We start from the raw sequence: 23708 nt of genomic DNA, 5'->3' as shown, positions 1-23708 counted from the left end.
ACTAATGGGTATCAGATCTAGCCATCAGGATTTCTCTTTTTGATCCCTTTTCTCCAGCCTGGATAAGAGGTAGGATAATCAAGGATGATAAACCCAAATATAGAGCCCTCGTTCACTTATCTTAACACTGGGTTATCCTCTTTATATTAATATACTAGATAAACAATAATTTATCTCAATACTAGCACAGTAAAATATTTTTTCCTCCTCTCATTCAATATTTATATTTACAATTAGTATTTTACCATTAAAAAATATCACTTTAATCAACTATCATTTCAAACACACTCAATCTCTTTCCTCTTTCTATACCAAACACACTAAATATACTAGTTTAGAAAAACATAAGAATATCTTATAATAAATAAGCTATCTTATATTAGTAATAAAATCTAGCATAGTTATATAGTCTTGAAGTAAACCAGGCCCAGAAAAACTCTCAATTACTCTTCTCTTGAGTTCTATACTAGTGTGCTAAGATTATCCATCACAACTAAATTTATTTAATTATTCCTAAATATTATTCATCAACATATAAATTGTAATGTATGCAAATATTAATAGTAAGAGCATGCAACAGCAAAGGATTGGAGACGTAATTAGCTTCAAGAACTCCATCGAAACAGGACATTTTAGAAAAAGGAAAAAAAGAAGCAAATAAGAGCAACTAATGCAATACTCCCACTTCATCAAGTTGAATTCAACATAACCCATCAATATTGATAATAACCAAACTACCGGAGTTGAGATAAGAAAGCTGGAAAGGTTTCAGCATTCCCTACAATTTTGTTGCTTGGCATTTCCCAAATAAATTATGAACTCCAAACAAAATTACTAAAAGTCGAGAATATCAGCACACTTAAAATCACGTAAACTACTGACCAGCAAAATTTGACATGAAGCACCAAGGGTCTGTTATATCTTAAAGCATTTCTTCTAAGCGCCTTGGGTAGAAATGATAATCCTACTTTCAGTGCGACTTCACATACTCCTGAACTATATGGAGGCCCTCTGATTCCTCACCGTAATCCTGGAAACGGAAACCAAGTCAAAGCAAAAATTAGGTCCTCTTGATTGGGTGGCAACATTTTAAAAAAAATATATTAATGCCCTAACCTTGATAACCACGCAAGCGCAGCCTACCACCTTCCTTGCTTTTCCCTCAGAGTCAATTTTGCAAAGCTGCACGAATACAACATAATTTTATAATCCATCACGCAAGGTAAGTAAAAGAATTATAGTAGCAAAGAAATGAGCAAAACATGCTTCAAATCTGAAGAGTCCAAATTTAGAGTCATACAGACAAAATAAATATCCAAGTAACAGAATAATGGTCTAAGATGAAAAATCATGCAAGAATTTCCCCTCTAAGATATTAGCGCATTTCATTTTAAATCTTAAGCCAATCATAACTTAAATTTGATACAACCAAGAGAAACAGACCTGACACTAGTAACACAAGAATTGATAAGTTGTACATAATTCACACAGCCACATTAATAACAAGCAGTAGAAGCTATTCACAAGCCTCATTAGTAATAAGCAGTAGAACCAACAATTTATTAGAAAACTGTTCCAAAAGTACAGTGCTATATTTTGGGAACAGAAGAGCATGCATCCACTTAATCAAGCATATAACATGCTCCATAGCAAATCAAATGCACATTTAGAAAGTCACAGAGTAGTGCCTTATTGTCAAAGTGTCACACATATGCAGAGTGATTACATATTAGGGTGTTGACTCGCTATTTCAAATTTTGTTTCGTTCTTCTTCTACATCTTGGTCTTCTTTTTGTTCAAGAGCAAGCAGGTATTGTTGACCAACTTGTAAATGAATGATATTTATATAAGAGCTTCCGACTAATAATAAAATATAGAATATGCCAAGAAAAAGAAATGTATTTTACTAACCCCTGCCCATTCTCCAAGAGTTTTAGCACTTGGCACAGTAACCAAGTGAACATTATGGTCAGCACAAAGTGCTTTAACCAGCTTAACATAGTCGGGCTGGTCGCAATCCTCAGCCAGCAGGCAAAGCTGTGCAGCATGCTTCTCAATTGCTTTGGCTGCTTCACGAAGACCACGAATAAGTCCATCATGAGCAGATGATTTCTTCATCACAAGTTGCAAGGCTGTCATCAAATCCATGGGCTCCCCAAGAACTGGAGCAGATTTTTCAACTGCGATGTCTTCCCTGATGAAATAAGAAATTGGAAAATAAAAGAGAAAATATTAGCTACAAAATAGAACCATACTGGGAAGAAAATAACGGGGAGCCCATTCAAGAAGAGAATCACAAGATCAACATTAACAAGAATATGCAATAACTGTTTACTGAGACATGATAAAGAAGCCTAAATAATTTGATCATAAATTTCAGAATTAAGCACTGTTACTGTAGTTTATTATATTCTATCTAACTCCACTGAGTTTCCAAGGTACATTGCGGTACTTAAATGCATCTATACATCATATAGCAGACAATGCAATGTACTTTTATTGCATATGACCTCACATGTGACTAGCATGGCATGATGGCTCCATATTTTGCCCAACACAGCACATTACATGGAAAATGCTACTTCACAGATCAGACAGATCACTCAGTAAGGACAGAGTTCAGCTGATTACGCGCATGCACTTACTTAGATACAGATTGTGGGATTCTTCATAAAATAATCAGAAGATTCACTGCTGAAAATAAAGATAGCGACAATCTTGCTCCTAAAGCAACTATAATGCCTGTGTTTGCAATATTTTGAGTGGTTCTCCAACTTCTTATAATCCAAGTCAAAGTGCCCACTATGTTATCACAGTTAAGCTTTTAGGTAACATAGTGATTTCGCATAATACCAGAGCAGAAGATCGTGGGTTTAAAATCAGCGGACCTATGTAATATATCTTATTTACATTATATAATCATACTTTAAAAATTAATTTTCTTCAACTAAAAAGAACCCCCTATCTGAGGATACATTTTATTCTTTCCACCAGATAAAGTTAGTTGCCGCCATAGGAAACATATAATTCACAAAGTTCCAGTTTTTATCCATCACAGCACAACAGCGAAGTCATGAACGAGCAAAAATACACTTCAGCTCATATCATTTGCAAACTTCTATGCTTCGAATCAGAAACTTAACAATTCGGCCCAGAAAAATACTTTTCTAGATGAGTTAGATGTCAACACACTAGCAATCGTTCATTTGAAAGCCGTGTCAATAGCCTAAAGAGGTAGATCAGAGGAATCAACAATTAAAAGTGTGCTGTTTGTCAATCTTTCCTCTTCAAAAAAATACTGCAACACCAAAAACTATGAACAACAAAACAAAGCGTGCAAATAGAACACAAAGCTTAAATTAACAACTCATCGCAGCAGTGGCGATGGACCGAAACATTCGTAGGATTACAGATTGACATTTCCGAACCTAACACTTCAACGACAAATTCTCTAGATACCCGCGTTTGTATCCAAAATTAGAGTTACCAAATGATTCAGGGTCGAATGACTTACGCCATCTGTATCTGTTTCGATCGAAGGAAGGCGATCTAAAAGCTCTTCAAAAGCGCTGCAACACGTGATTAGATTGGGTTTAGAAACGATGGATCTAATCAGGGATGAGAAGAGAAAGAGAGAGCTGAGGGCGCCGCACCTTAGCGTTAGGGTTTATGGACGGGAAGGAGGTGCACGTGAGAGGCAGAGGAGGGAATTTATAGGTGTCATTAAGCTGTTTTAAATCTTCGGGACTTTGCAATAATAATAATTTTTAAAAACAGAAAAAAAAAACGTTCTTATGCGCATATCTTACATAAATTATTTGTATTTTTATTATAATTAACAAATAAATTAATTTAATTTTAAAAGCCCAATCTTACTGTTACTAAGATTATTTCTGCAAGTAGCCCTTAAGTCTTCTACACCTAGTTGAATGGTGAACAAATGCATGAGTTTTTCCACTTTCTAAATAATATATCAAATTTTCATTTCATAAGGTATTAAAAGTTTTGAATTTGATATAATCTGTTTCTGTGTTACAAATAAATTAATTCATCTAATTCCATCATTAAATGTATCGTGTCAGTATTTACTATTTCAAATCCAACCAAACTATTTATCATGTATAACTTAGAGCCAAGTTTGAGATAGCCTACTTATGAATTTTTTTTCAAACTAAAAGTTACTATCTCAATCCGAATTGATTAGATAAAATTTGAGCATATTTGACTCAAGCTGAGCTCAAACTTATTCCAAATTGAGCCTAATTTTAGATAGAATTAGAGTTAAATTGAATCTCAAGTAGTTTACACTATAAAAATCAAATCATGCCTACATTTAGCTTGTGCTCGAGTTCTATTTGAAACTAAATTTGAGCATCTAATGACTCTTTTTCAAATACGAGGTTAGCCTAGTCTAGTGTTATTGAGCCAAGCTTGAGCCGGTTTAATATTTTAACAACTCTACTTGTCATAAAGTTCAACTCATTTTCGAGAAAATATGAGTTAAATGAAATTCAATAAAAAAATCTCAATAATTTTTTAGTAGATGCCACCTTCAAACTAAAAAATTAACCAACCTCAAACAAAGAAAGTGGTGGCCCTAGCATGCTCTAGGGTTTTCTGAATATGCCTTTCTCTTTTAAAATTTTCTCTACTGGCACTATCAATAGTTTAAGTTTTTCTTCCTCTCCTCCTAGCAACTTACGAGTGAGATTTTACATTTTCTTGAGAATTCTTCTCTTCTTCTTCTTTTAAAATTCGGCTTTCATATATTTTTATCCCCGACTTTCTTCCGATCCTATTCTCTTCCACTCTTCTTCATATTCTAAAAAGTCCTCGCTCTCATTGTCGTGGTCATTGTTGCTTATCTTGTTATCGCCATCTCCTCATTGCTATTGCTGCTCCCCTATCTTTCATTACATTTGCTCTTTTTTTTTTCTTACCAACACCACCACCATTCTTTCTTAGTCGTTGTTGATGATTACCATTCTTAACTTTCATAATGTCATCTTCATAGCCTTTTCTCTTGCTCCAGCTCCCACCCCGTCGTTAATTATTGCCGTTATTTGACACCACTGTCATCGTCGCCACGTCCTCTCCCTCAACTTCCTCAGTTAGATATTAGAGGCGTGGGTAATCGGGTCATTTTTTCTATATTTATCTTTTCTTTAACTTTTTTTAATAAGGCAAAGTTGCTAATATGCTTCAAGATCCACTACAATTGAGATGAAGCTCCGTTTAACCGATCACTTATATTTGTAGGTGTCAAATGTTGTACTATGTTGATCTTGTTTTCCCTCAGGGTTTGATGCTAAATGTTTCTTACCATGTCGGCAGTGGAGCTGTTTCAACGCATCTCCCATTTGTATCAAGCTTGTAATATGGGGTGGGGTGGGGATCCGATCGGACTCCGCATCCGACCCGATTTGTAGTACATAACGGGCAGATCCGAAGTCAACCCGATAACACAGTTGTTCCTAAAACCCTCGTCCTCCTCCGCGCCGCTCCCCCTTTTGCTTTCCTACAAAACCCTGCACCGTCTTCCTCACCATCGACTACTTCCTCTGAGATAAAACGTAAACCGTAATCGTAATTTCTGGCATGAAATCCCGGAATCCCAAGAAGCTTTCGGGCACGAAGGGCGCCAGCAAGAAGAAGTCCAGATCTTTTGGCGGCGGCGGTGATCCCTTCTTCGAGTCCGATAGAAAACGACCGCGCCGTGGCGGCAGAGACGAGGACATAGTGAGCGAAGCGAGCGAGGACGAGTTCGTGGAGGATGGACGAGATGGGAGGGAGGAGCAGGAGGAGGCGGTTCCTGAGGAGACCGCGGACGAGAAGAGGGTTAGGGTTGCGACTGAGCATTTGGAGAGGATTCGAGCAATAGCGAAGAAGTTAGAGGAGGAGGAGGAGGGAGATGAGGATGAAGAAGAGGGGCAGGAGGAGAGGGAGGGGAAGAGGGACTCTTTGGTCGCGGAGATTCTTCAGAAAGGTCAACTTGAGGAGAGTGGCCGTGTTCGAAGATTTATTGCTTCGAGGTAATTTGTGAAAAATGATGAAAATGCATTTCTTTTATGATTCTTCAATGCGGGGATTGCTAGATTAAATCGTAAATGCGAAATCTTTGCGCGTTGGTGTAGTTTTATTTGATAATATGAAGGTCAAGGTCATTTTTTTTTCATTTAGGGAGCATGATATTTGATTGAATAGAAGCATGTTAATATTCATGTTTTAAGGCAAATTTAGTTGCTTCAAGAGATTCTACGGAATAGATCACCCTCAATAACATATCATAAGCTTTGTTTTTTCTGGAATCAGCTTTAAGAAAATTATAAAAAAACTCCATAAGTATATTGGCTGCTTGGATAATATTGTTTGGCACATGTATGATGAGGAATTTGATGCACCGCGTCTGCATTTCTTTTTGGTTCTTATTTTGTTGTTCAATTATACAGAGTCTTAACTCCAGAACCTCATGATGACTTCCGACTCTTAGTTAAGCACCGGCAGTCTGTTACCGCTGTAACTCTATCTGAGGATGACCTGAAAGGTTTTTCAGCATCTAAAGATGGGTCCATTTTGCATTGGGATGTTGAAACAGGGAAAAGTGAGAAGTACCTGTGGCCCAGTGAGGATGTACTGTTATCACACTATGCGAAAGCTCCGCAAAATCCATCCACAAAGAGAAGTAAGCACATTTTAGCTTTAGCTGTCAGTTCAGATGGTCGGTATTTGGCTAGCGGCGGGTTGGACCGCCATGTACATTTGTGGGATACTCGTTCAAGGAAGCATATCCAGGTACCTTGCTGATACCTAAATAACTTATTGCATCTTTCTAATGAGAGGATAGGAATATTTATATCAATACTAATATAAGGTTGATAGCATAATTTGCAATTTGTTTTCTCTTGCACTTCTCTTATGTTAAGAAACGGCACTTGCATTAGTAGAATCTATTGCAATTAGACAGCATTGCTTGCCGTTAATCAGCACGAGTTTACCATACTGAATTCACCAGTATGCTACTATCATACACAGTCCTCTATTTTGCTTCCCGCTGTCAAAAGTCAAAACTAGATTAGGACTACTTGTATTTTAGGGTGTCTCTTAAAACAAATTATGCAAGTGATCTGGACAGAAAGACAGGTCAAGCTGAATTTTGTCTCTTCCATAGTCAACTCAAAATCTGGTTGGCTGTTTAATTCAGCTGTGAGCTAGAGATGCTTGAGGAAGGTTCATCTGTGAGAACTCTTTTAGACTGAGATCCTTAATCATTCCGTACATAAGTATGTATAGTAAGTTTCCATTGATATATTTCAGGCATGAAACTCATTTACTTTATGTAGATATATTCCAATTTGAAAATGGGTTAGCTAATTAAATTTCTGTTAGAAAGAACAAATTATTTAACATGAAGTTCAAAATATAATTTATAAATCTACCTAGTTCATTGTTTTAACTTAATAAAAACATGAGCAATCTGAGTGAATTTGGGGGATGCCTTTCTGTACAAGATAACTTGCAGAGCTAAACTTTTAGCCAAGCATGAGCTGCTAAAAAATGATTTGCTAGTGCCTTAAAAGATTTGCTTCTCAATTGTATACAAATTACCGCAGCATAGTAACTACTTTCCTAAAAGTGAACTGGTAATTAATTTTTCAGCGCCTGATCAGCAATTTTGACGTGACAGGCATTTCATGGTCACAGAGGACCCGTCTCATGTCTTGCTTTTAGGCAGGGTACCTCACAGCTTTTCTCAGGATCTTTTGATCGCACAATTAAACTGTGGAATGCAGAAGATAGAACTCACATGGACAATCTATTTGGCCATCAGAGTGAGATTTTAACAATTGATTGCTTACGGAAAGAAAGACTTTTGACAGTTGGGCGTGACAGAACAATGAGATTATGGAAGGTATCATTATCTACCTAACAGTAGTTTTATATGTACAATCTCTTGCTGACTGATGTTATATTAGTTCTTTTACATTAAGAAGGTTAAACCATTAGCCATGTATAGGCTTCATTTGATTTTCCATTTTAATTTAGTCATCTTGACATATCGTTCCTTGCCAGTGAGAATTACGGATATAATGCGAAAAGTATTTGATAGGATAGTATTGCCATTATGCTATGCAGGACGAATTCAATGTGTTATAGTCTTGGTATCATAATAGTCTTTCTATAAGTTGTCCAATATTTAACTCTTAGTAACAGCGAGTTATTTCTGTACTTATTTTTGGCGATATATAGGCAGCTTGATAGAGGTGAAGAGTATTATGAACCTTTTGTTACATATAGGATGCTGTTATTTAGCATAATTTTGTTGCATGCAGGTTCCTGAGGAGTCACAGTTAATCTTTCGTGCTCCTGCATCATCTTTGGAATGTTGCTGCTTTCTTAGTGACAGTGAGTTTCTATCTGGTTCGGATGATGGAAGTATTGAGCTTTGGAGCGTAATGCGAAAGAAGCCTACGCACATTGTGAAAAATGCTCATGCTCCATTGTTGTTGCCTAATTCTCATACTCATGAGAGTGATGGGGAAAGGATGACTAATGGCGTTACTACAGGTAGAACACTTTCCCTGTATGTAGCATGCTACTTAATTTCCAAATAATCTTGAAAAGAAGTACCATATATCAGGGAACAGATCAATCTCAATTCCTTGTTTATTTAATGTGAGGACTGAGGATTGACAGTAATGCAGGACATTCTAGTGCCTTCCTAAATTTCCTTTGACAAAATAAATATGATTGTTGATACACAGTTTTTTTCCCTTTCTCTTACCAGAAAATGGCAGTTGCAAAGCTGAATTTTTTTTATCAGCCCACTCATGGGTCAGCTCAGTTGCTGTATGCAGAGGTAGTGATCTTGCTGCATCTGGTGCAGCTAATGGAACAGTTCGTCTATGGGATATTGAAGCTGATTCTAGAGGGATTCATCCATTACTTAATTACCCACTGGTATTGTATACTCTCTATGGCTAGTAGTAATATAAGTCCCTCTTTCATTATTTAACTATAAATACTTAAGTTTTTAAGTTCATTTACCAGCATGAATGTTTAATATAAACTTCTAATATCTATTTGTAAATCAATCATGTTTGAGTGGAAAATGAACCTAGGCCTGTAAACACATGTGGGGTAATTGATGATCTGAATGATCCATTTTGTTGAAAAACTTGAGTAAAGAAATAATACTTGTTGAGAATGAGAAAATACCAAAGTTCATCTAGTTTTGATATAATGACCCCATTTTTCTTGGAAGCACAAAGAGAGACGGATGCACATATATGGGTAGGTGCATGGGTGGATGGCTCTCCATTGCAAGAAGATTGATATAGATTGTTATGAATGGAGCTTGTGAGGTTAAAGTCAAGAAATAAAGACAAAGACAAAATAAACTTAAAAGATTGTTTTCACCAAATCCCGCATCTTTCTACCTTTTAATTTGTTTCCTTGTGTGAAGATTTCTTTTACGAGTACTCTTAGTTTTGTTCTTTTCCTTATTTACTGTCTGTGTTTTTTCTACTGCGACATGTTTGCTGTCTTTCTTACTGTCCTTTTTCAGTCAGTATATTCTCAGGCAACTCACTTTAAGATCTTCAATTTCCCAACATTTTCCTGGAACTAATACAGGCTAATTATTCACTAACTGAAGAAAATATATCTATATGAGTGAATTAACCATGCCATTTCTGTGGATGGAGAAAATATCTCTTATACAGTGTGACATGATGATTGTGAGATGTATTACATGTATTACTGGATCATTGCAAGTTGTGATCAATGATATGTACCCTCGTTCTTATTCACTTTCCCTTTTAGTTGCCATTAGAGGTCGATTCTCATGATGTCCATTTGTTACTGTATTGGACCGTGAAATGATTTCTTCTAGAGTCACCGCACATTTATCTATGTTGTGTAAACATTTTGCTTCCTCTGTTCTGGTTTTCTGAAAATTTGAGCTGGATTTCAGATCTATTTCCAAGTGACTTAACTGAGAACGTAAATATCTGTTGTCTGAGAAAATCAACACAATGCCACTGAATTTTCCCTGGTTGGTGAAAATATTTAATAAGACAATCTACAGCTTATCTCATTTTCTAGTCATGTGCTTATTGTGCATTTTCTGAAAAAGCTAACTGTATGGCTGTATATATAGGCTAGTTTAGGTTTCTATTTTTTCCCCTGATAAGCTGAGCCAGAAGGATAATGGAAAGGTGGAACCATCCTCCCCATGACAGATCACCTATCTAGAATAAACGTTTTTTGGGATCCTTCAGAGTACCTCTGATGGAAGTTGAATCTATGACCTCCAATAAGGGATCAAAAGTAAAAAGCTCTACCACTTGGGCTACCATTTGACTAAATTTAGATATTAGACAACAATTTGGAATGTTGTTTCTAATTCCTTGTTATATCATACATGATGGTTCGCTCAATTACATTGTCAGAAGATTATGTGTGCTTTTCTCGGCACTAATTATTTGCATCTTCTGTTGATGAATCTAACCAAAAGCATTTACAACTTCTGTATGTAAGACAGAATCTAGAGCTGCTAAAGCATTCTTTTGTGCTACTCTTATTTGTACTATTTTAAGAGTCGCTCACCTTAAAATGGTCTGGTAGTTATATTAGTATGTTTATATTCTGCAGATTTTACGTTTGAGATGTACTTTCTTTAGCCATATGTGGACTTTGGATGCCTCTTTAAATTCAAGTTTTTCACTTTTTCAGAAAGACCAAATATCTTACAGCTATGCCAAATGAATTTTGTAGTTTAAACTTGGGTTCCATTTGTTGTGCCTTCTGTTATAGAACAAGATTCTCAAATCCGATAGCATTAACTTCTAAGTTTTATGATGCAGGAAGGATTTATTAACTCACTTGCATTTGCAAAATCCGGACGTTTCCTTCTTGCTGGGGTTGGCCAGGTCTGCGATTTTCTTATAATTTTCATATGAAGCAGATTCTGTTTGTTTTATATTTATTGGTTATCTTGATTTTAGTTAACTAAAGTGCTATATATGGTCTATGAGTTGATCCTAAGATGTCCATTTCTCAGTACATACAAACATTAAAGATAGTGCAGTGATGTCTTCATCTTCCTGTAAGGCCACTGATAAACAAATATTTGAGGATCTTAAAACTTCAAAGACTATATATAGTTATTGACTGTCTGACTAGTGATCCATCCATTCTGGATTTGTCCATCTGTATCTCTCTATATATGTTAGTGCACCGTATATTTTATTTTCTTTCCTTCACAATCATGCTGTGTCTGCACTTCTCGCTGTTTCTGCTGTAAGACATTTATACTATCTAAGTTCTACTGTCTCACAAATATAAATTTGTATTTCTATATCATCCTTCAAGTATGGAGGGCACTAAGCCTTCGTTTACTTAGTCTACTATAAACCTCTTTATGCAACTATGATAAGTAAACAACAACTTAGTCCTATACTAGTGCAGTAATACTCATTATCTCTCTTCTCCTCTTCTATCTAATATTTTATTTTATTTATACATTACTATTTTATCTTCAAAAAGGCATCATTGCAATCAACTATTATTTCAATCATTTAATTCGGAGACTTCTGTTACTTTGACTTTTTATGGATATGGTCTTTGTTATCCCGTAATCTGACACTATTTATGTTTCAGGAGCCTCGTCTGGGTAGATGGGGCCATGTTCCGGCAGCCAGAAATGGAGTTGCAATACATTCTATCAGATTAAAAGAACAGAACGTTGCTTGAAGACTCGTATCAACAAAAGGAATTCCTCGATTTTTGGAAGTAGAACGAGTAATTCCTCATATTTAACAACCCTATCAGATCAGACTGCACCAGTCTCCTTCCGGCTTTTGTAACACTCCAGTGTTCTTCCCCACCATGTATCTGAGGCGCAGCAAAATTTTGAAGGTTTGTAACGACCCTTCCTGCATGTGTTGAAGTAGCTTTGTACACCAAATGATTTCCTTATAAAAGGGTTTAATTAATTGAAGCACTTGTAATTCCGAGGGTGTATCACTTATATGACATTCTTTAGAACATGAGCTTTTTTGGCTTTTGGATCGGCAATTTGGAAAACTGATCTCCATTTATATTGAGCAGTGTAAGATTGGAATCGTTCAGTACTATGCCCCAGTATTTGGTATTTAGTTATCGTCAATGAGAAAATACACCTTATAGCATTCAATGCTGAAGGTTTGATGGTGTTTTTTGCATGTCTCCTCTCGTAATTGGCATTTTTTTCATTCAATATTTGTGAAAGGTGCAGCAGTAATGACCCAGTTCTTTTTTCACTGTTATATTCCATTCAATCAGATATAACAATTGCATTTTAGTTTCCAATTATACAGGTTGTGTATTTTTCTACGTACACTTGAGTGAGTTCTAATCTGCATCTATTTCTTTAATAACAGACTGTATGTTGCGATATTCATCTAAGAGTATGCATATTACCAAAAGATTAGATATGAATAAGATGATCTTAAATCTAAGTTCGTGCACTTGTAATAAAATCACAGACCTACCGAGATAAATCTCAATGCCGATATTAGTAAGGTGAGTTGTCTTGGTCTTTGCAAACTCTCGCTAATCTCGTACTAAAACGCGAGGAAAATAAAAGGAAACGAGATTCTAAGTTAAACAAGTATATGCTCTTCCTATTTCTTTCTCCTTAATCTAACGACGCTTTGCAAGTCTTGAACCACGAACAAAGAGAGAGAGAGAGAAAAAGAAACGAAGGAAAAAAAGGAAGAAGAAACCAAACACAAACAAAAATAGCAGCGAGTTTGAAACCAGCCGAATCCTAATCCTAATCCGAATCACATCTGGTGCTGCGGCGAGCCCAACGGCGTGCTCTCGTTCGACGCCCACGCCTCCATCGGATACCCGTATCCCATCCGCGCGGCCACCGCTACGCCTTGCTCCGCTAGCGCCACGTAGGACGCGAGGTCGATGCTATCTATGTGGAACTCCTGGCCCGGAACCACCTGCGCCGCCGCGTGGCTCGCCGGCGCGGCGGCGACGCCGAAGCTACTGGCCCCCATTGGTATTCCTCCGCCGCCGCCGCCGCTCGTCAAGTCTGGCGACAGAGACACCTGGGGAATGTCCTCGCACGTATTATAAATTTATATATGGGAAAAGGTAGGGTGTGAAGTGCAAGTTTACCAAAGCGGAACACGGCGCGTACCAGGCGGCGATGGTGGTGGTCGGAGCGGTAAGTGGTGCCGTCGGGCTCGATGACCCAGCCGGCCTCGCGGGCGAGGGCGCGGAGGACGTCGTTGATGTCGGCGCGAGGGGGGAGGTTGTAGCCGCCGTGCTTCCGAAGGCCTTCGAAGATCTTGGTGGTGATGGATCTCCGCCTCCTCTCTCTTAGCTTCGTCTTCTCCCTCTCCTTCTCCGCCTTGCTCTTCTCCACTCTCGCTTCGCTCGTCATCTCTCTCTCGTCGCTCCCTTCTTCAACTTGGTTAACGGTTAGTTGTATGTAGAGTCTTATGAGGAGGAGTTGTTTAGGCTCACCGCCCGGTGAAGATATCAATTATTTCGTATAATTTCGAGTACGTACGGGAGCTGCAGTGGGAGAGATGGAATTCTGGACAGGAGCAGAGGAGCTACTTCTTGCCGGTGGATCGGCCGCAGCAATTGATGCAGGAATTTCCCACAACCGATGGCCAAACAAGAGCTACCAACTACTCCAGCTGCCAAAAGACGAGTATGGTTGGATGATTGGATAAGCGGCCGGGATGGCGTGCATGGATGACGTGGCGGCATCGGAGCGGTTGCAGGAGGGATTCGTCGGTGATAAGGCCGCACTGTGGCGGCGGGCAAAGGACGGGGCAAAACAAGTACCTGAGAGGAATAGCGGAAAGGAATCATGAAAAGCCTTTTATTTTTATTTTCTAAAATTTAAAAGAAATCCAGTGGTTGCAGCTATGTGTGACAAAAATACTCAAATATCCTCATCTAATTTAATAATTAAAGAGGTGAGAGGTGGAGAGAGGGAATGGGATTCTCTGGTTTGTTTGTGAGCGTTTTAGAGAAGCCAAACGTCCAGAAATGGAAAGGGCAAATTTGTCAACCAAACGAAGAGCCGGAAACCAGGTGTAGGGGGGGCGGGGAGGGCTACGAGGAGACAGTATATATTTATCGTGCTTCCCAAACATAAATGCCCATTGTACCCTCGTAATCATTTGATTAGGACCGCTTCGGTTCAGGAATAATTTTAGCCCCCGTCGACCCTCAATCGGTGCTAAAAGGCCACATCTATCACATCCTATTTGTTAAGCACGTATCTTTTTTGTGATAAACCCCCGCTTTGTATTATATTTCCTAAGCAGTCCCTAGCTTTAAGATATACCTCTGCTTAGTTTATATGGTCTTTTTTGGCTTAAAATGCATTTATCCCCCCTTTTTATTTGAATTTGTCTAAGAAGACGAAGGTTTTTTAATCACTTTCTATTAACCAAAATCTCTCACACAGATGTGCCATCTCTAGAATATATGGACCAAAATATGATTTCAAACAAATTTATTTTTCTGAGCGATTCACCTCCCAAATTTAATATAAACAAAAAAAAAACTATTCTCTCCTAATTGATTTAGTCTAATAAAATAATAAGATTTTAGCCCCTTGTTTTAATTTTAGGGATAACTGACTTTTTATTTCAAATTCAAAATAATAGCCGAATACTATAATAACCTGATCTAAAATATAAATATAATTTTATTAAAATTATATTTTGCACTGTACACTAATTTAATTACTAATTTACCGTGAATATATACTTTATCAACTTACTTTATATCAAATCAAAAAATATTTATAATAGTTTTATAAAATATAAAATATTTTTTTTTATTTTTTCTTTCGCTTTATATTATGTCAAAGATAAATACTACACTCTTACTACATAATACAAGAATAAATATTCCTAATAAAAAAATTTATTCTAGAATTAATCTTATTAGTCTCAATAATTTTAAATATTCTGTTAATAATATCTTTAATTTTAAATCAGTCATATACAGAGTACGGTCAAGGGTACAAATGAAGCCCATTGGGTAAAATGTATGTCGACTAAAATGCATTTAATGTGAGCGTAAAATCCTATGCAGATTATGGGCCTCTATATTGAGCTCGGCCCAAAAAATAAATCCATGGTCTCGAGATTCGCACAACCTCCGTCTACCATCGGACGGTCCACAGTGACCAAGCTGTCGAGGCACCACGTGCTATCATATCCACCCAATAATGGGGCTGCAGCTGGACCACCGACACAGAACGACCCCGGTCAGCGGTCAGGAAGCTCCCCACCACTCACTCTCCACCAGCGCTGACGCAAGCAGCTGCCCCTCCTGCCCGCAGATTTCGTCGTCCAAAGAACGGCGGAGATCTCTCGATATATTTAGAGAATTTAAAAAATAATAATAATAAAAGCTTGTAGCCTTGTAAAATACTCTATAATAATTCCCTGAAGTTGAAACCATAAAATTGCGTTTTTTTTTCTAAAGAATGGATGCTTAAATTAAAGTGGTTTACTTAACTTTTATTTTTATTGTGACATTTTATGAATTCTTAGTCTAATTATAAGTCAAGTTGCGACGGAAAATGTATAAAGCTTTTTTAATTTTCATAAAAAAGATTTAATTTCCTAAAACTAACCTCCAATAGGCAGTTATACATTATTTAGCACTATAACTGGATCAAATTTATAAAAAAAAATCAAAGAGAAGAATTGCGACTTTTCTAAGGTTAAAAAAATATATATAATTTTTGTAGCAATTTCTTTTAAAACCGGAAATTTAGGCGGATAAATGCCGTGGAGGAGGGAGCGAAATACTCCGCTGAAAAGGATCAGTTTCGAAGTCCTCTCCCTCAAAAGAGACCGCCATCGTAAGCGATTTAGTAAAATTGCTGCCTCTGTTGCTTACTAGGGTTCCATTTTAATTCGAATATTTTGCAAGTCGATTGATCTTTTTCCTTTTTAGTATCAGTTTTCTTGATCATATTTTGGTACTTTAACAAACGCAACCCTAGTTGTTCGTTCGAGCTCCTTGGGATTCTATTCTGCGTCCGTTTTGCGCTTCTTTTCATCTTGATTCTGGCTCGTCGAATTTGTGCTGTTTTCGAACGGTAGAATTTTGGAAGATAGATAAGAGGTTTGGAGATTATAAGCGTTGCTGCTAAGAGTTCAACAATTATCCAGGAATTTGTTGTAGATCTCTTTCTTGAGTACTCCAGGTATCTTGATGAACCTGCATCGGCCAAAAAGAATAAAGAAAATTCTTTTCTTAGAATTTCATGCACAGATTTGGCCAGAGAGTGTCATCATCAAAAGGCTTGATATTTTTTACTTATTCCTCCACAATTGATGAGAATAGTGTATTTGATATGAAGATGGAAATAAACTCTGGTTAGCATACTTAGATGCTGCATTTCGTGTATGGATGTTTGTTCTTTGTAAAATTTGTTTATTAAGAATTTATATTTGGCGTTTCAGGAAATATTTACATGGGACGACATTCATAGTTCATTGGCTCTCCCCTTTTTGGTTTAAGGCAGAATTTGCTCCTCATAGTTTCTGCTTATCTTGGAAAATTAGAAAAATCATGACTTCCTCAATGCACAGTCAATCTGGTAATCTGTTCCATTCAGCTTTCTGTTTCATTAATTGCTGATGTACTCGATAATTTACTCATGTTTCTTCTGACATGAAGCCTCGGAATTTTGTAGTTCCTCAATGGCAATGTTGATCTTATGCTATTGCAAAATTAGGTACAGAGTCTATAGACATGATACAGGAATTAGAAAACTGATTTTTAGGGAAATTAACAATCCCTGTGCAACAGGAGGATTTTTGTATTTCAAGTGGTAGAATGTAAGTTTGCAGCAAACATCTAATATCATATGGTTCTGGTAAAGTGTACTCTTTGCTGATTCAATTATAACTGACCATAGGAAGTAGCCAATTATCCTATCTATTTAATATACATATAAGAAAATTATGTAATGACCAAGAATATTGTGATAAAAGAATTTGCCATTGTTGTATAACTGTATTAAAATTTCAAAGATTTCGTGCATTGTCTTTTTTTGTGTGGATGTACTCCACCATATACCTTTGTTCTAGCCTTCTAGGCAGGTTCTACATATCGATTTTCTGATCGAGATTGGTTGCTTGAAAAATGATACGTATTTGCCATGTCGATTGTATTAGCCTTCCGTTTTGGATAATTTGTATCAAGGGTTGACCATATTGCCCAATCTGTTTTGGCGATACGAATTGGGATTGGTCGATACTACTATCCATGCTTCTGGGAACACTTGGCTACAACACTTGTGCTTCATGGTTGATGTTTTAATACATTACTTTGTATATTTTATTTATGATGTAATGAAAAGGCATCGGGATCTTATTATGTGGCCTATTACAGTGAAACGGGATCCTTTATTTGTGTGTCCTTGGTAGTTATGTGTTGTGGATGGAGACGTTTAAGTGGTTGCAATGGTTGCAATGGTAATCATTCTTGCATGCTTTACTAATTATGAGAGTTTTGAGTTATGTTGTTGCATTTGATGTGTATTCCCTTCTTTTTTTTTTTTTCATGAAGTCGTACTTGTTCTCAACTTAAACCTGTGTCTTGCTGGGGGTGGACAACCCTCATCCTTTTCCCTGTTCCCTTGTACATATTCTTCTCCCAGTTTGTCCATTTTGGGACCATTAGGTAAAGATTTAATGTTGACCTTGATCATGTCCCACCATTAGCGGGTAATTCCTAATATGTCCAACTCCTCAAGTTTCTACAGTTACGGCCATTTATACATGACCTGGATCTGTATTATGTTCTTGACACTCCTTTTTGGGTGCATTAGGTTCACGGGAATCCATTGTAATCCTATCATAAGTCGATGAAAACTATATGTTCATCTATTTTGTTGGAAAACTTTCCATAGGAGACCAACTTTATTGGTCAATCTACTTTGAATTACAATAATATATATTATCTGGATGCAAGTCAATCCCCTTTAATGCTTTTACCTATATACAGAAAGAGAAAACTATAAAAAATAACAGGAAATTCTTCTCTATTTTGCAGCTAAAAGAAAACACAGATAGGATATGTTGAACAATACCCCTTTGCCCTCATGAAACTACATTCTTTGTGAACAATTATGCAACTCTGTCCTAACTTGTTTCATAGCTTCTTTCACTATTTTCTTCTCTATATGTGGTGGTCTATCAAACTTTCTGAACTGACTAGAGATCAAGCTTTATAATTTTTCAAGGATTAGTCTTCTCTCTCAATGAAAGTTGGTATTTTGCTTTGATATTTTTTGTTTTTCTTCTTCAAATGCATACCCGGGTTTTGTCTAAGTGGATGCATCTTGTTCATTGATATTTCTTTCTTACCTGTTTCAGATAACGATGAAACTGATGAGCAGCAGAAGCAGGGACGTTCTGACAGTCAACATCAAGGTCCTCAGAATACAAATGTTCAAGCTGGCATTCTAACACCTTCTGCTGAGCAAGTGATGTTTAGTGGTCACCTTGAAGCAGGACATGCTGTGGTACTATACTTGAAAATTCATTGAAGTTATATTTTTATATTCTATTTCTTCCTTGTATCTCTTACTGATGAATGGTGACCAAATCAGGCTACTTGAAACATAATCTATCTCTTTGCTGCTCATGGATATCCCTTTTCCTCCTATTCAGTTTATATATTCTCACTTGGTGTATTTCTGATGGTTTTGGTTTTATCAAGATAAGTAGGAGGTCTATCTACAAGGAATTAGGCGGTTTCACAATTTTTTTTAATGCCAAAGCTTGCAAAAATATTTGTTCCAAAGCTAGAGATTGATAATCATGGATGTAGCTGCACATATACTCTATTATTTTAACAATGTTGTCTGTCCATGTACAAGAACTATGATTAGAATCTATATATTTTTCAGTTTGTATGATAAATTATAGGATGCTGATATGTTTCTTGGTAATAGTGTTGTTAGTTAGCTGTCACCTATATCTTCTTGGATGATTGGCAAGCAAATTACTTTTATTATGTTTGGATGAGCTTAACTAATATGGTTTTAATTACTCTATGCAAGCCTCTGAATATATATCATCATGGATGTACTTCAATGGTTCTGCCACCTCTTGAATGATTAATATCAGTCGTAAATAGAAAAGGTACGGTTCCACGCACTTGCCCCTCTCCAGATCCCACTTTGATAGGAAGCTTGTCTTTTGGCATACCTTATTTCACATTGCAGAGTTCATATATTCTTTGTGAGTTGCTTATTCCAAGCTTCGGCCTGACCTTGTCTAACTTCCTCCTTAATTTATTCTCTTTATCTTTCCAATTCTTTATTGTTTTTTTTATCTATTACATATTCTTACATGTGCTCTACTTTTTAGGAATTTATATATTTTTAAAATCTATAAACACGGACTTTTATGGTGCTGTATAGTGTATACCACAAAAGTGCAATCAATTATTTTGGCTGTATCTTGGAACATTATTGCCAAGGTAACCCACAAATCGAAAGCTGTATGAAAGAGGCATTAAGGAAGTCTCACTGCATGTGTCTGATTATCTTAGTAGATGCAATTATATTTCTTTGGTCTAGCTAGTTCTAGATTCAGAGGAAGAAGCTAATCATTTATTTCCATCTAATTATTGAATATAGTTGTAAAGTACATCCATGCTTACCTTCTCATGATATTATATATTACTTTCATTGAGGATTTATTCTTTTTTTATGTGGCAGTTTTTCTGTTGATCTACTAATTTCTATCTAACAAGTTCAATGATAGGACAAATCATTGTGTCCTTTGACCAGCCATATTTTAGCACCTTTACATATTTACCCATTCTACTTAAGAAGCACATACTTATCTCTTTCACCCCTCATTATATTCGGACTCAAATAACTTTTATGACAGGGCCTTCTGAATTTGACCTATCTTTGGCAATTCAAAGATTTGTTTAAGGGCATGAGCCCATCATATGCTTGAAAAGCTACCTGCACTATCAGAATCTGCATCTATTTTAGAGAAGAACTTAAATGGTTAGGCTGCATAATTTGGACATCAGCTTAACAGATTGCTCAAATGTTGTACAGCAAGCTACAAAATCATTTGTTAAATATCTGGAAGTTGGTTGCCCTGTCATTTATGAGTTTTCTCGCACAAATGATTCATCTGTTGATGCTGATAATATTTAGCAAGTATAATTTCTGGAGGATTTCTGAAATCACTTGACTAATGCATGTAAGCATATTCTTTTTGGCAGGGTCAGTTTGTTTATCCATATGTTGATCCTTATTATGGAGGTGTCTTTGCTGCTTATGGTGGACAAACTGTGGTAAGTACTTACGGGCCAATAAACGCATGCCACCGTTGATCTTCCTAGCATTATTTGGTCAGAAGGAATTGTTATAACTTCTTTTTTTGGTCTTGTTTGATTGTGGTTTTGATTGACCATAACTGTTTCAGATCCATCCACAGTTGATGGGAATGCAGAATGCTGGATTGCCATTGCCTACTGATGCAGTTGAAGAGCCTGTTTATGTGAACGCAAAGCAATATCATGGTATTTTAAGGCGTCGTCAATCTCGAGCAAAAGCTGAAACCGAAAAAAAATTGATCAAAAGCCGTAAGGTATATATATATTTGGACTTTAGTGCCATGATGACCTAGTTCTCTTTGTATTCGAGGGCCAATTTGCTCGTGTGTAGGTTTTTAGTGGGCTTGTCTTATTTATTGTATGTCAACTGTTTACATAGACATTAAGATCTGAAATCCTTAGTGAAAAGATGATTTGAGAGAGTAAGAGAAGTTGGGATATATGTATTTGTGGACTACTTGTCAGCAAAAGGAAATTTGGATTATATGCCTCTTGATAGGTGATGATGAAGTAGGGGAGTTGAAATTAAAGGAATCGAGCATAGCTGGGTTATTTTGGAGTTTCCAATTTAGCATTAGAATTTTTAGTTTTATATCCTCCTAATTTAGCCATGTAGTTGGTGCCTAATGGAAATGGGCGAAGGCATGTAGGTGCAGTTGTTCTTGCAAACTCTTTCAGAGCATATACTTTTGGTGACTTAATGGAGGATTTGCTGGTTGGTGAATATTCCTTATCAATGATGCACCTTTTAAGTGCATGCAACAAGACGATGAGTCAACTGTTGCTGAAATTTAGAAGAAAAGAGAATTTATGGAATGCTTCCGACACTCTGCTTTCTGGCTGTCTTGGTTGTGTAATTAGGAAATGAGAATCACCTCATCACGTCTTTCTCATGTACATATGATTTTACTGTTGCAAGTTTCACATCTTTCTCATGAGAATCACTTTTGCAAATTTCTGTAAAAGTTCTTGCACGCAGGACTTACTATATGCTTAAGGTAATACAAATCATTGGAAGTTGAAAATATGTCACCTTGAAGTCCTCTTCAACTTTCTTCACTCTCTGTAGATTTATTGATGATTTATAGCTACAACGCTGGCAGTCTAATTAGTTACGACATGAGTGCTGTTACTTGGATGCTTATAGCTTGAGGCTTGAGATGGTGCTAATGTTGAAGCAAACAACTTCAGCTGAGAGTATCAGATTCATCCTTCTTATTTATTAGTATATCTCCTGATGAAATATTGTTATGACGTGCAGCCTTATCTACATGAGTCCCGCCACCTGCATGCCTTGAAAAGAGCAAGGGGTTGCGGAGGTAGATTTCTTAATTCTAAATCTGAGGAAGATAAGAAGGATCTCGACTCCAAGTCTGAAGGAGATGAACCACATGGGCCTGCCTCAGATGACAACGCCCAACTGTCCACCCACCCAACTTCTGGGAATGCATGTCCGGGGAATCAGAAGAACATTGAAGTATCTGGTGAGAGAGCTGAGCCTCTTAAATGTCTAGTCCATGAAGACGCACATTCTTAGGACCAACTTGCAGGACTGGATTCTAGGAATAGAAATAGCTTGCTTTACATAGTGTATTGCTTGCTTTGCATAGTATATTGGTGGGAGATTGACTATCCTATAGTTCTAAAATTTGTAAGTAGAGGATTCATTGGTAAGCATGTTCTTCCTTGAGAAAATGTTACGGGAAGTACAGTCGAGAAAAGATCCATACTTGTAAAAATAGATGTAATTCCGTTGCTTTTGATGTTCTTAGGTTCTTTGCAGAATAACCAGAAGTAGCATGTTAGATTACAGAAATTTTCTCGTTTTAGATTGGCAATACCTTTGCTATTTTTGTATTAGCCTTTTATTGCAATGCGACAGCATTTGATCTGATATTCTTTGCATAATCATTCACCAGTTTTTCCTCGATAATTTTGTGAGTGTTTAAGAAATTATTTGGTTCAATAACTTGTTTATTTATTTTGAGAGCAACGTTTGACGTTTGATTTTCAATTACAAGAAACAAAAAAGGAAAGCATGTTCTTGAGTCTTTCAGTAGATCATAGCCAATCTTCATACTTATCAAATTCCTCAGGCTGTCTTCAGCCTCTTAGGCCATATATACTTTTTCGCCATTTCTATAAGTTTGCGGATGTACTTTTCTTAATTTCTTATCAGCTTCTTAGGGTTTTATAAACCCCTAACAGAGATAGTAACTTCTCTTTGGGGTTTTACAAACTTGCCTTACTTTCTTATCAGCTCTTTGACAGTCCTTGGTGTATTAGGAACCTGGTGCAGGAGTGCCTCAACCTCGCGAAGGAATGTTTGGAAGTTAGGTTTGCTCACGTTGGGAGAAAAGTTAATAGTGTAGCTGACTGGGCAGCGGCTAAGGCTAGTGTGGCTTCCGATTCTAGCTATTACGACCGGTTAAGCCACACCTTCCCAGAGTTTTGTAATCTTATTGCTATCGACATGGCTTACGGTCGGCAGTAAATTAATATATAGCTGGAAACAGCTCTTTGACAGTCAAAAAAAAAAAAAAAAAATCTTATCAGCTCCTTGGGGTTTTATTAACCCCTAATAGAGATATCAACTTCTCCATTTGCTGTAGTACCTCAGTCAAAATTGAACAGTGATAACTTTTAGACAGTTCAGGGCAACTGCAGTAAAAAGCAGATTAAATTCGCATTAAGATCTCCTCCAGAAATTTTTCTAGAAATAGCCCCTGTTCCACATCAGAAAAGCGAGTTAAAGCTGCATCTTATTTCACCAATGTTGCACCAAATCATGATGCCTAGCAAAGAGTGTGACATATCGTTTTCCGTGTTTGATCATACATAACTGCACACTCATGTAACGAATCTAGGAGAAATCCCCTTTCCCTTGTAGTTGTTAAGCAAATTGCTATATACCTATTGCCCTGCAGTCCTTAAAACAACCTCTTCACTTTTGGGGGAAGAGAATTTAATGAACTGGTGGTGGGTAGTAATTGTGGCAGATGCATAGTATTGATTCCTGAGTACATAAATTAAAAGAGAAACGAACGAGTACAAAGATAATGAACCACTTCATAAATTTAATACAGGAACCCTTAATTAATGGTAGGACATGCATGGGCCTCTTGATCCAATTCACCCATTCCAATGGATTCCTTTCTCTTCTTACCCAAAGGTATTAGGAAAGCAATCCTTTGTCCCATTAACTAACCACAACCCATCACTTTACCAAACATCAAAGTGATAATATATGGCTTTATTACATTTACACCTAGACTCCTCTATTGCTTATTTCA

The 23708-nt window shown here is 36.9% G+C and overlaps 4 protein-coding genes across 8 annotated transcripts; 2 read left to right on the top strand and 2 right to left on the bottom strand.

The window, feature by feature from the left end:
- Nucleotides 1–658: 658 nt before the first annotated feature.
- Nucleotides 659–3711, bottom strand: LOC140784287 (small ribosomal subunit protein eS12-like). 2 transcript variants are annotated; one of them, XM_073131588.1, is made up of 5 exons: nucleotides 3654–3711; nucleotides 3515–3569; nucleotides 1912–2194; nucleotides 1117–1182; nucleotides 659–1030 (listed from the first exon to the last, which is right to left on the bottom strand). In XM_073131588.1, the coding sequence occupies exons 2-5, from the start codon at nucleotides 3517–3519 to the stop codon at nucleotides 971–973; spliced, it is 414 nt and encodes a 137-aa protein (XP_072987689.1). In that variant the 5' UTR covers nucleotides 3520–3569; nucleotides 3654–3711; the 3' UTR covers nucleotides 659–970. The 2 variants fall into 2 exon arrangements, with proteins under 2 accessions (XP_072987689.1, XP_072987688.1); XM_073131587.1 differs by having other exon boundaries at nucleotides 3515–3706.
- Nucleotides 3712–5458: 1747 nt separating this feature from the next.
- LOC140785279 (U3 snoRNP-associated protein-like YAOH) lies at nucleotides 5459–12224 on the top strand. The gene is made up of 7 exons (XM_073133089.1): nucleotides 5459–6032; nucleotides 6450–6792; nucleotides 7685–7909; nucleotides 8331–8565; nucleotides 8786–8958; nucleotides 10866–10931; nucleotides 11662–12224. Exons 1-7 carry the CDS (start codon nucleotides 5599–5601, stop codon nucleotides 11752–11754), a joined length of 1569 nt encoding a protein of 522 aa, XP_072989190.1. The 5' UTR covers nucleotides 5459–5598; the 3' UTR covers nucleotides 11755–12224.
- Nucleotides 12225–12538: 314 nt separating this feature from the next.
- Nucleotides 12539–13514, bottom strand: LOC140784404 (beta-amylase 7-like). The gene is made up of 2 exons (XM_073131802.1): nucleotides 13196–13514; nucleotides 12539–13103 (listed from the first exon to the last, which is right to left on the bottom strand). The coding sequence occupies exons 1-2, from the start codon at nucleotides 13439–13441 to the stop codon at nucleotides 12828–12830; spliced, it is 522 nt and encodes a 173-aa protein (XP_072987903.1). The 5' UTR covers nucleotides 13442–13514; the 3' UTR covers nucleotides 12539–12827.
- Nucleotides 13515–15765: 2251 nt separating this feature from the next.
- LOC140784403 (nuclear transcription factor Y subunit A-7-like) lies at nucleotides 15766–22231 on the top strand. Of its 4 annotated transcripts, XM_073131800.1 has the most exons (7): nucleotides 15802–15898; nucleotides 16212–16418; nucleotides 16506–16642; nucleotides 18426–18574; nucleotides 20302–20373; nucleotides 20505–20669; nucleotides 21677–22231. In XM_073131800.1, exons 3-7 carry the CDS (start codon nucleotides 16615–16617, stop codon nucleotides 21950–21952), a joined length of 690 nt encoding a protein of 229 aa, XP_072987901.1. In that variant the 5' UTR covers nucleotides 15802–15898; nucleotides 16212–16418; nucleotides 16506–16614; the 3' UTR covers nucleotides 21953–22231. The 4 variants fall into 4 exon arrangements, with proteins under 4 accessions (XP_072987902.1, XP_072987899.1, XP_072987901.1 ...); XM_073131801.1 differs by lacking the exon at nucleotides 16212–16418 and having other exon boundaries at nucleotides 15766–15898; nucleotides 20517–20669; XM_073131798.1 differs by lacking the exon at nucleotides 16212–16418 and having other exon boundaries at nucleotides 15766–15898.
- Nucleotides 22232–23708: the final 1477 nt, after the last annotated feature.

This window comes from Typha latifolia, chromosome 3 (genome assembly GCF_019914945.1).
Source record: "Typha latifolia isolate L0001 chromosome 3, TyphaL0001v2, whole genome shotgun sequence".
Taxonomy (NCBI): Eukaryota; Viridiplantae; Streptophyta; class Magnoliopsida; order Poales; family Typhaceae; genus Typha; species Typha latifolia.
This window is presented reverse-complemented; position numbering and strand designations above follow the sequence as displayed.